Source organism: Megascapheus bottae, chromosome X (genome assembly GCF_031878675.1).
Source record: "Megascapheus bottae isolate mThoBot1 chromosome X, mThoBot2.hap1, whole genome shotgun sequence".
Taxonomy (NCBI): domain Eukaryota; kingdom Metazoa; phylum Chordata; class Mammalia; order Rodentia; family Geomyidae; genus Megascapheus; species Megascapheus bottae.
This window is the reverse complement of record NC_143547.1, coordinates 88,314,425-88,326,047: the sequence shown is the minus strand read 5'-3', so window position 1 is coordinate 88,326,047 and position 11,623 is coordinate 88,314,425. Positions and strand designations below refer to the sequence as shown.

Genomic DNA, 11,623 nt, shown 5'->3' with positions numbered 1-11,623 from the left:
TCCTTCCTTCCTTCCTTCCTTCCTTCCTTCCTTCCTTCCTTCTTTCCCCCTTCCTCCTTCTTTGGTTTGGTGCCAGTCATTATTGGGGCTTGAACTCAGGGCTCTCATGCTCTTGCCTGGCTTTTTTAACTCAATGCTGCCACTCTACCACTTGAGCCATACACAGCTCCACTTCTTTGTTTTTGCTGGTCAATTGGAGATAGGAGTCTCACGGACTTTCCTGTCCAGGCTGGTTTCAAACTGTGGGGTGTGTGTGTGTGTGTGTGTGTGTGTGTGTGTGTGTGTGTGTGTGTATGTGTGTGCATGCATGCATGTGTGCATACCCTATGTGCATGTGTGCCTGCTGGACTTGGGCCTTGAACTAAGAGTCTGGGAGAGTCTGGGAGAGGGATACGAGCTCTAAGGCCTAGATGAAAGCCTCTGCTCTAGTCTTTATGGGCTGTGTGGTCATGTGGTGACTTTCTTTCTTTCTCTCTCTCCTTCTTTCTTTTGAGTTTTTTTTTTAATTACTTTATTGTTGTTTTAAAGGTGACATACAGCGGGGTTACCTTTACACACATCAGGTAATGAGTACATTTTCTATTACATAGTATCATCTGTTCCCTCATTCTCTCCTATCCCCTTTCTCCCGTCCACCCACAGATCACATCGTTCACTTTCCTCCATGGCTTGTGCAGCCAGTGTGCTCCACTGCTGCACTTCTTCACCATTTTCCCTCTGCTTCTGTGCCCTTCCCCCCCAGGGATGCATGTGAATATACCTTATGTAGGGTAAAAGCGACAGTCATCCACAAATGCAAAATTAAGAAAAACTTGCGTTGTTTCCTTGTCTTTAGAGTTCGTTTCAGTACATTATTTCATATACATCTGAAGAGGTGCTTGGGCAATGCACCTTTGTGGGTCTCTCCTAAGACAGTCATCTTCTGATCTCACTGTATGTTGAATATCTGGAGTTCAGTGTACCATTTATCATATGCCAGTGCGTTTTAGATGTTAACTTTTGTGGTGACTTTCATAACCTCTTTGGGTTTCAATTTCTTCAGGCTGTAATATCAGGTTCTTCTTCACCTCCTGGGCTCTCTTGAGGCTCGAATGATGTCAGTGATTTACAATAATCTCTGACTTCTCTGAGGCACTCCACAAGTGTTAACTGGAGCAACAAGCAAGACACACTCGCAGCTCCCTTTTTCTCCTGCCCTCTTTCCTGGCCAGCTGCTGCACCTCCCTCCTTAACTGTTTTCTGTCTCTTCTCAGTACTTCAGCAGCGCCCAGCAACATCCATGTAGGAGTGGCTCCTGTGGCATCGGGTTCCACTGTGACCCTACAGACCATCCCACTGACCACGGTGCTGGCCAGTGGGCCTCCGTCCAGTACTACTGCTCCCACTCAGCTGGTTCTTCAGAGTGTTCCACCCGGGTCAACATTCAAGGAGACCTTCACTCTGCAGGCCTCCTTCCCTCTGAACACCGGTTTCCAAGAGAACCAGGTGGCAGCACCTGGGACCCCACTGATTCTCAGTGGCTTCCCTCAACTTCTGGCTGGGGCCAACCGTCCGACTAACCCAGCGTCAGCCTCGGTCACAGGTGGTGCGCCTGCAGGGCCTAGCTCTCAACCTCCTGGGACTGTCATTGCTGCCTTCATCAGAACTTCTGGCACCACCGCAGTTCCTGGAGTCAAGGAGGGGCCACTGAGGCCCTCGTCCTATGTGCAGGGCATGGTGACTGCGCCCCCCATGGAGGGGCTCCTGGTTCCTGAAGAGACCCTGAGGGAGCTCCTGAGAGATCAGGCTCATCAGCCACTTCCAACCCAGGTGCTTTCAAGGGGTCCCCCCAATGCAAGCCTTATGGGGAACCAGACTTTCTCTGCCCCCAGCTGCCCCACGGTGGGGCTGACCCCAGTGGCTGAACTTGAGCTCTCCTCAGCCTCAGGCTCCTTGTTCATGGCTGAGTCTAATGGGACCACATCTGGGAATCTGTTGACCAGATCTCCAACCCCAGCCCCTTTCTCCCCATTCAACCCTACTTCCCTCATTAAGACTGAGCCCCATGACATATAACCAAAGGGATCACAAGTGTGACCCACCACGTGAAGCTGGGCACCGTTTTCATATCAACTGACTTGAGTAGCATATCTGCCCTCCCTTACATTTCGTGGGACTGAATACACATGATTCTCCAGTCCCCTGGCCCTGCGTGATAATCACCATGATCCAGCTGTGCCCAGTTTGAACATCCCTGACATCAGACCATGGCTTTCAGGAGCACTAGAAGGGGATATGCTCTATGCACAATAGTGAGCTCATTTGGTGATGGAGGGAAAACCCTGAGCCAGAGAGAAGGTTGTGGCCAGGGATTATGAGAGGATTCATGGGAAGAATCTGGCCTGGCTCTTATCTCACCATTTATATTCCCTCTGTAGGGAACTTAGTATCGTATATGTGAATATCTCTGTGTATTTGTGTACCTGTGGGGTTTTAGTTTCATTTATTTGAGGAAGTTGGGGTGTAACAGCTGTAAGGTCTTATTTTTCAAGGGTGTGTGTTTTCTATGTGTTTCCCTCATGGATATTTTTTTTAAAAAAAGAGAAAGCATTTTCTGAGTCTGTTTGTGCAAGTCAAACTTTGATTACTCTGAGACTATGAGGTACACGTTAGAGCCTCAAATCTTGAGAGATGTCACAGGGCTAGAGCATGTCTGAGTAGGAGAGCTTAGCATGTACATGTGTTGGGGAAGATACACTCCTGAGGGCCAAGTGGGCCAACCCACAGAGGGAGGAGGAACTCAGCCCTTGGATCCGCCCCCCTCGGGTTCCTTGAGGTTTATTGCCTTTCAATATCACCATTATGGTGGGCTGGAGCCTGGCATGCTTTGCTGAAGGATGAGAGGGCAAAGTGCCCCCCCTAGAGTCATAAAGTCCCCAGCCATAGCTGAATTCTTTGAAAGTTTGTGACCATGTGCTTAGGCTGCTTGTAAGAGCAGTTGCATACCAGGCAACAGCTTTTGCTGGCATGCTTCCCTTTGTGTGCCCCATTTTGTGAGTTCCCTCCTCACCACTTTCTCCCTGGGATTTTCCAGCTGTCAGGCATTCCTAGGGCTATTCCTTGTTCAGATTTCTCCTGCCAAGTTTAAGGGCAAAGCTAAGAAGTGTCCGGCTCAGAAACAATTGTTTTCTGGTGAATTCGGTTAATGTGAATCAGTGCTTCAGGACTTTTGCTACGTCCTCAGTGCCAAAGCACCCATTGACCTAACTACCTCTCCGGCTGCTCTCTCCTCTCTTCTCTGGATCATCATTCTCTCCCACTGTCTTCTGTTTTTCCCTGGGGAGGGAACTATGTATGGCTGTGCAGGTGCATTTACTACATGTTTCCAGCAGTTGACATTGGAGTACTTTTTTCTAATAAAAGCAGTTTGTTATGACAATTTCCTGATGTTTCCAAACAAGTATCTGAGTCATCAAGATGACTTTTGGTCACACAGAGATACAGCATGGGTGAGAGATGGCCCTGTCCATACCTGAAATTTGGTTTCTGTTTCCATCAACTCCATACAGATTTATCATCTCACAGGCCATAAACACTATCATGGGAAATTAAAAGACTTTTCCACAGTCCTTGGCTCTTGTGAGCCCACACTAGCTGAGTACCTTTCCCGTCATCCTCTGTTCCTGTGTGGGGTCCTTAGCTCCCCTTTCAATGCAGTCGTATCTCAAGGGTCTCATGACCTAGCTCTTTGAGATGAATTTTAAATTCGGAGCCTGCTTTACTCTTAAGCCCTTGGCTCATGTTCTAGCAATTCACTGGACATTTCTCCCTAAAAATCTGACAGTCGTCATGGATTTTCTACACTCAAAAAAAAAAAGATAAACAGACCATCATAACTTGCCTGTTTCTGTTCATAATTGCATCATTTTCCTGATTTTCTAAGCTTCAGATTTTCAGATTTTCACTTGACCCTGATCCTTTCACCCATCTTCTGAAGTTCAGTGAAGCCCCAATGCCTTTAAAATATGGCTTGTGATTCATAGTCTCAAAGCCTCCCACCTAGCTCATAGTACCCAGAGCTCTCCTATTCGTGGACACATGCATCAGTGATCTGTCCCATCACCTTCCCTCTCTCAGAGGAGCTGATAAAAAGCCTTTGGCAATGCCTCTCAGCTTACAGGGAAGGGTGTTGAACACATCTTCCATTCCTGTCTAGAGGCATTAACCTTTTAGCTGCTCAATCATGAGCTAGTCCAGCGGTCCTGCAGGAAGGATGGCTCAGAGTAACAGTTCCAGAAGGCATCAGCTCTCGTCACACAAAATTCCATTCCTTGGCCCTTTCCTATTGGGTCCCAGCTGTCATCTCCAGCCCACTCATACTCAGTTCTGTACTACACATTGTATGGCTCCACACAGATGCATTTGTTGTGAATAAGCCTGTTGCAAGTTTCCCACCTGTACCTTTTCCTTTACTGGGTTCTACTCAACTGAAACACTCTTTGTATCGTAACAGCAATGAAAAGTTATGTGTTTCAAAACTCAGTGCATGCAAGCTGCCTCGTGCATGAGTCTCCTCTTCAAGTGTTGTTTTTTTGTCTTTTAGGGATGGGACTTAAGTGGCCCTGGGTTCTGTCCCTGAGCTTTTTTTCTCCTAAGACTAGTGCTCTACCACTTTGAGTCACAGTATCATTTCCAGTGTTCATTAGAGCTAAGAATCTCACAGCCTTTTCCCGATGAGGCTGGCTTCAAAGTGCAATCTTCAGATGTCAGCCTCTTGAGTAGCTAGGATGACAGGCATGAGCCACCGGTGTCCATCCAGCTTGAGTTGTTTGTTTTAAACTCATTGTAATTGCCATTCTATGGACATGAAATGCCTGTGGCATCTTTATCATAGTTACAAGGATTCTTACATATGCAGTGGCTTGTGACACTTTAATCTCTAATGAGTATGCTACCTTTGGAAGGACAGTGGGGATCACCCCAACACAGAATAGGTCACACTGCCAATCAAAGCCATGAGTGACTCTGATCAAGCTGGTGCAAGATGGGAACCAAACATTGAGGTAGGTGATCTCTGACTTCTTCCGTGCACACATACACAGACACAACATAGTAGGTGTTCCACTGTCCAGGGCCTGTCCTCCCTTGGCTCAGTGCTCTCATGGTACCCTTTCTTCCCCCACATCAATCGCTTAGTCTTCATGATTTGTTACCACTTTGAACATCCTCTGGTCCTAAAGAAACTTTCCTGTCCAGTTCCTACTCACAGTATTAAACTAGCTAACCTGATAAAGGCACGTGTGCTGCTGATACAGTTATGGGAGAGAAGGAGAACATTGACAGGTTCACTTTTACCATGCACACATAGCAACAACATCCCTGCCTTTGCAATGGTTTAAATCAGTCCGAGGGAAGCATCAATCCTCCTCTCCTAGCAATTTTTATGTTCCTCTCTCCTCTGGGCTCCCCCAGCACTTTGTATTTATCTCCTATTTTAGCATGCAGCACATTGTAGCTCCTTAACTATCTTTCTCCATGTTTCTCCTCCAATAGACTGTGAGCTCCTCAAGGACAGGAACTGTGTGTTAGTTACTGATGTATCCCTGTCTAGCATAGTGCCTGGCACACAGTAGGTGCTCAATAAATGTTTATTGAAAGGAAGAATGAGTCTTGATTCCAATTATGGGGACTTATACCTTCTACAAAGGCAGGCATGAGGAGAGGGAAAAGGCCAAGCTGCACTGAGGAGGTAACACAGCTTTTTGATTGTTCTTATAACACTATGCAGCTATCCCTGAGCCACAGGGTCCACAAGGAGCCTGGGGTTGCTTCCCGTTAAGATCTGCTGTTGGCAGAGGTCACTGACTACTCTTAAATTCCTGCTCTTTGCTATTTCCTCATCTCTGAGTGCTACTGAAGTGGAAATGTCAATTCTGGTCAGCTGTATGGAGCAAGAAGTTATTCTCTAGGGCCGGGAGTTTAGCCTAGTGGTAGAGTGTTTGCCTAGAATGCACGAAGACCTGGGTTTGATTCCTTGGTACCACATACATAGAAAAAAGCCGGAAGTGGTGCTGAGGCTCAAGTGGTAGTGCTCTGGCCTTGAGAAAGCCCAAGGACAGTGCTCAGGCCTTGAGCTCAAGCCCAGGACTGGCAAAAACAAAAAAACAACAAAAAAAGAAGTTATTCTCATGGTCACAAACTTGAATCATTTACGTATATTTGGGAAGAAGAAAGTTGCCTTTGGCTCTAAAGTGGTGGCCCCTGGATGACAATTCCTTCCTTCCAGTTTGGACCTTTGACATGCTGGACGTGCAGGCCAATGTCCAGCAGGTGACGCTCTCGAGCCGGCAATGGCAGGCCTATCATTAGGTGGAACCCGGGGGCGGGGCCTACCCACCCCCAAAGGCCACAGCCGGGACGGCCCCTTCTAGCACTGATCTAGGACGTTTTTCCCACCCCTGCCAGTCCCCTTATCGCTCCGAAGCTTCAAAGTTTCCCTTTGGCCCTCGCCCCTCTCCGCCTTCTGAGGAGTGGGGGAGAATTTAGCCGTCCCAACACCCTCTCCCCATTGGCCAATCACGCTTTAGCTCCGCCTTTGCTCCTTTCCCCCTCCCGCCAGAGTCCAAGGACTAGCAGGTGAGCATGCTACCAGCCAGGCCTTCAGCTCTGTCCCAAGCTCACCCGCGGCCTACAAGAAACTAGTCTCGGACTAGGGAATAGCTGGCTGCAAGTGCAGTCCATTGTTCATCCAGGCCTACCTTTAGCTACACTCTCACGTGCTGTTTTCCAGTTTGAAACCGGAGCGTTATCAGGGTCCCAGATAAGTACTTGTCAGCAGCACGCTCCCGGAAAGATTGAGCAGGGGCCAGGCGGCATCCACTGGCAGCGGTGGAACACTGCTGTGGTCAGCCCCACTCACTGTGGAAGCCCCTGCTTTGCAGAAACGCACACGGATGCTCTCCAGTAGGCCCAGGGACTTCAGGTCTCTACTTTGCAGATAGAGGATGCCTTTGGGCAGACTCCACCCTTTCCAGCCTTGCAAAAACACACACCCAAACCCCAACAAATTTCCTTTTCCTAGTTACAAAATGACTGCTCAATCCATCTCTCTTGTACCACACAATGTACAAGCATCCACACATAATTCCTCCGCCCCCCCCAAGAATACTGACAGGACCAGGACCTCTTTCAGCCCTGGACTACACTATTAAGATGTCCTTAACTGTAGGTTGATGACTGACACAGAACTAAGTACAGCTGAACAGCCTTATTTCATCCTTAGTATAATTCTCACCTATCAGCGGGTCACTAAATTGACCATGAGCAATGGAAACTCTAGAAGATTAGGTGTTGAAACACAGTGAGTGGGTTAACCCACTGGCAGTGCTACTTCTATCTTCCACCACATTAGAAAAATTAGGATACCATCAATAAGTCACTAATAAGAGGTCACAGGAAGGAATGTAGATTTAGGATCTTATCTCTTCAATTCTTCCACTCCAGCAAAAAGGCAATGGGACACTAGGTAAGATGAGAGTAAAGGAATCCAGAAGCATGAAAACAAGAAATTTCTGCTTAGTTCTGCTTTCAACTCTCCTTTCTTGGTCTTCAACCCTTCGCTCCCCTTGTTTCCAATTCAAACATTCCCTATCAGCTCTAATATCTGGGGCTTGAACTCAGGGCCAGGGCACTGTCCATGAATTTCTTTTGCTCAATGTTGGCACCATACCACTTGAGCTAAAGGACCACTTCTGGCTTTTTCTGTCTATATAGTATGCAGGAATTGAATCCAGAACTTAATGCATGCTAGACAAGCACTCTACCTCTAAGCCACATTCCTAGCTCCCGGACTTTTGATCAAGGTTAGCACTCTACCACTTGATCCATAGTGCCACTTCTAGCCTTTTTTTGTTTATGTGGTACTGAGGAATGAACCTAGAACTTAATGCATGCTATGCAAGCACTCTACCACAAGGCCACAGTCCTCATCCTATAATATCAAATTTTATACTTATTCACTAGGCATCATCTCTCCCAATCTTTTCCCCCCAGCCACCCATCTCTTTGAGCTGTCATGGCATTCTAGGTCTAGATGAATCCTTACATTTATCACTTGGCATTTTGTGATGTGACATGTCTGCCTTCTTAACTGTATGGTCCAAATAGGACCGATTGGTGTCAGAACAACTATGGAGTGGCTGGTGATAACCCTGAGATCAGAAAGCAGGGAGAAGGCCAAAGAAGAAAAATAACGTTGTGGTTCAAATGCATGATATCCTTATAGCTGGAGAAACTGATGGAAGTTGATGCAAGCTTCTGAGGCTGGAACAAGGAGTCCAGTTCACAGTTCACTCCTGGGATGGCTGGATTCCTGTCAGTCACACAAACAGATCTCCTGGATATAAGCGTAGAGGTCAGGCATAGACATACACAACTATAATCTCATCACTTTGGAGGCACAGGCAGAAGGACCAAGAGTGGTCAAATCATGAATCAGTCTGTACTAGGTAACAGGCACTGCATCAGTCTGAACTTCACAGCAAGATCCAGTCTCCAAAAAAAAAAAAAAAAAAAAAGGCAATGGGAAAGGGGAAGGCTTCAGTCCCAGCTCTTCAATATTCCTTTTCCTTCAGAGAGTAATAGACACATTCTAGATCTTGTAATCAGAATCACCACTTCCCTCACACTTTTTTGTAAAAGCTATGCTGAATGCCTTTTCTTTTAGAGTAGCTGGGTCCTGAAAGGCTGACCTGTGAAAGGCCAGCACTGGATAGGTGGTCAGGGAAAGCATTGGTACAGTAGCGAGGATGAGGGCAAGACTGGAATCGCACAGAATAGCCAAGTGGGTGGTCCAGGTAGGTAGGTGATTTCTTTAGAATCTTTCCTCACTGTCATCAGCAAGGCACCTCCCCCTAGTCCTGCTAGTATTATAATAAACAAGGAATACCTTCACACCAAGCCAATGGAAATCACACATTCAATTTTCTCCATTCACCCAGCCCTTGGGATCCGTTTCTTCCTTTCTTTGTCTTTCTAGACCATGACCGAGTTACCCAAATGTTTGAGTCACACCATTATGCCTTCATCCATGGCACCCTTAGGGATCATAACTAACAACCAGGAATGCGATTCCCCTGTTTATTGCATGTGGATGCCCATCTTTCCTAACCCTCAGAAAGCCATGAAAAACATAAGCATGAAGACCAGAGGCAAACACCTTGACACAGGTTTTTCAGTATGCAAGTGTTTTTTTTTTTTTTTACTCCACAGCCAGTTGCTTAATGAAACATAAAAGGGCAGCCAGAATACACACCCAAATGCAAAAAAGTAAAGGCAAACATAAAACATAAAATAAACCACACAATATCATGAACCCCAACAAAACTAGAAAATTGAAATCCAAAACCCTTCAACTTTATATATACACATATATTCATACATATGCATATATATAATTTGTTTTCGTTAAAAAAGGAGAACAATCGTTCAAAATCAACTGGGCAGAATGATGGGGCTGGGGAGCTGTCCTATAGAAAGGGAGGGGCAAAATTTCCCCAGGAACAAAGAACACAATACAAAGAAAATAACCATCAATGATCCTGAATAAGTCAGGAACTTCCAGAGAACAGATTGTCCCATCCTCAAACTGGCTTTTTTTTTCTTTTTTGTCATTTTTTTCCATTTTCTTCTTCTTTTGTTGTTGTTGTTTAGCACCTGTACAATAAAAATGTACCATCCCCAACCAGAGCCAGCCACAGTGAGGCCCTCTTGCCTTTGAATGGTACACACTCTCTACAAGGATTGTTCGGAAAAATAGCAATCGGTAGAAAAATAAGGACAAGAGTGGGAAAGACAACAGCAAGAGGGAGCAGGAACATCCTCTTCCTCCTCCCTCCCTTCCTCTGTTGCAGAGCAGATCCAGCACTGGAGGCCTAGAGACCTACAGGATGCCTGGAGGGCACCCAGGCTAGAAACTGGTGTCCTGTCCTCACCTAGGAAACAGGTGGTGCCCGATCACACATCTGGCAGTCAATCTCAGAGCCCTCTACAGATTCCAGGGGAGACTGGGGGAGACAGAGAGAAAGGAGGGAGAGTAAAAGGATGCTGTGAGTCTAGGATGGGGATGAGGGTTGGGAGGGGAGAGGCTCAGTGTCTGGAGACTGGGATTTCAGGGGTAGGGTGCTGCAAGGCAAAAGATGCAAGAATAAACTCACATTGTGCACTCTGAGGGGAGCAGGGAAGAAAGCAAGGGAGGCACCTTCAGCCCCCAGTCCTATTTCCAAAACTTTCCTTTTCTCAGGAACCCCTCATCCCACAATTCTCCTCTCCCTAGTAAACACTAATCTCAAGATGGCAGGGCTGTTGCAAAGGGGAGGAAGAAGAAAACCTGGTGGGGGGAGGGGGAGCACCAAAGCCTCAGGATTTACCCCCAGCCCCCCAGCTCTGTGTCAGCAGCAAGCAGCTTGTTTAATCATGTTAATGTCCCCTACCTTTTCCGTGTGTGTGTGTGTGTGTGTGTGTGTGTGTGTGTGTGTGTGTGTGGCGGGGGGGGGGGGGGGGAGGGGGATAACTGTCAGAGGGAGGGAACAGCCCAAAGCTAATCCAGGAAGAAGAGCAAAGGAGGAAAAGAAAGTCCCTCAATACAACAAGTTGTCTCAAATTGTCACAGTGATACAGACTTATCAGAAACCAATGAAACAATACAAATTAAATACTAATAAAATAAATACTATGGAAGACAGAAGAGCACAGGGGCATGGAGGGAGGACACTTAGAGATTTGGGCTTTTCTCATTTCTCCTCAGGACAGGCTGTGGCCACCAGGCCCACCATCGTCTTGGTGATAAGCAGAGGGACCAGTCCAAGGGGTCCTGGCACCACCTGTCACCATCCCTGGATCTCTTGTCTTCGGACGTGGAGTTCAGCTTTCCACTCCCATCACCAACCACAACAACAATGACGATGACAGGGAGATGAGAACTAACTGTAACCAAAAAAAAAAACCAAACCAAACCAAACAAAAAAGTCCAGTCACTAATGCTGGCATTGATAAGGCGGCTTCTTGTTGGTCCGTATTATTGCCTCATTCTGCAGTCTGGTGCTCGGTGGAGGAAGACATGGGAGGCAGGGGAAGGGTGAACCCAGGAGGAAGAAGAAGAACAAGGGGGACGCTAATTCCCCGTCAACTGTTCCAAGACTGGAATTCCACCTCAGACCCTAGGAGCCGCAACAACTCAGGCTCATATCGCACCAGCTCGACAGTCTCAGAGGAGCCTGGGGGAGACCTGTCCTCCAGGCCTCCAGGCCTCTCGGCAGGGGTCAGCAGCTGACTGGAGGCCACCTGCCTGTGGAACTCAGCCTTGGGCAGGGTGGTGATTTCCAAGTGCGGGAACCGCGCCTGAAAGATCCTTGAGGAAAGCTTCAGCCTCTTCAGGACATCGGTGAAGAGGAACCAGTTGCAGGGCCTAAAAAAGGCAAGTACAGAAATTAGAGAAGGGCCAGGGAGTGTGGCCTAATGGTAGAGGGTTTGCTTAGCATGCATGAAGCCCTGGGTTTGATTCCTTGCTACCACATATGCACAAAAAGCCAGAAGTGGTGCTGTGGCTCAAGTGGTAGAGCACTAACTTTCAGAAAGCTCAAGGACA

At 47.2% G+C, this 11,623-nt stretch overlaps 2 protein-coding genes across 6 annotated transcripts in view; one reads left to right on the top strand and one right to left on the bottom strand.

The window, feature by feature from the left end:
- Elf4 (E74 like ETS transcription factor 4) overlaps window positions 1-5,072 on the top strand; it is a 43,519-nt gene extending 38,447 nt beyond the window's left edge. For all 5 annotated transcript variants that reach the window (XM_090325874.1, XM_090325875.1, XM_090325876.1 and 2 more), the window contains one exon: window positions 1,254-5,072. In XM_090325874.1, the coding sequence (XP_090182000.1) occupies window positions 1,254-2,055 (802 nt within the window). In that variant the 3' untranslated portion in view covers window positions 2,056-5,072. The remainder of the gene's footprint in view (window positions 1-1,253) is intronic.
- Window positions 5,073-10,526: 5,454 nt separating this feature from the next.
- Bcorl1 (BCL6 corepressor like 1) overlaps window positions 10,527-11,623 on the bottom strand; it is a 78,856-nt gene continuing 77,759 nt past the window's right edge. The window contains exon 14 of the mRNA XM_090325912.1: window positions 10,527-11,443. Within this exon, the coding sequence (XP_090182038.1) occupies window positions 11,161-11,443 (283 nt within the window). The 3' untranslated portion in view covers window positions 10,527-11,160. The remainder of the gene's footprint in view (window positions 11,444-11,623) is intronic.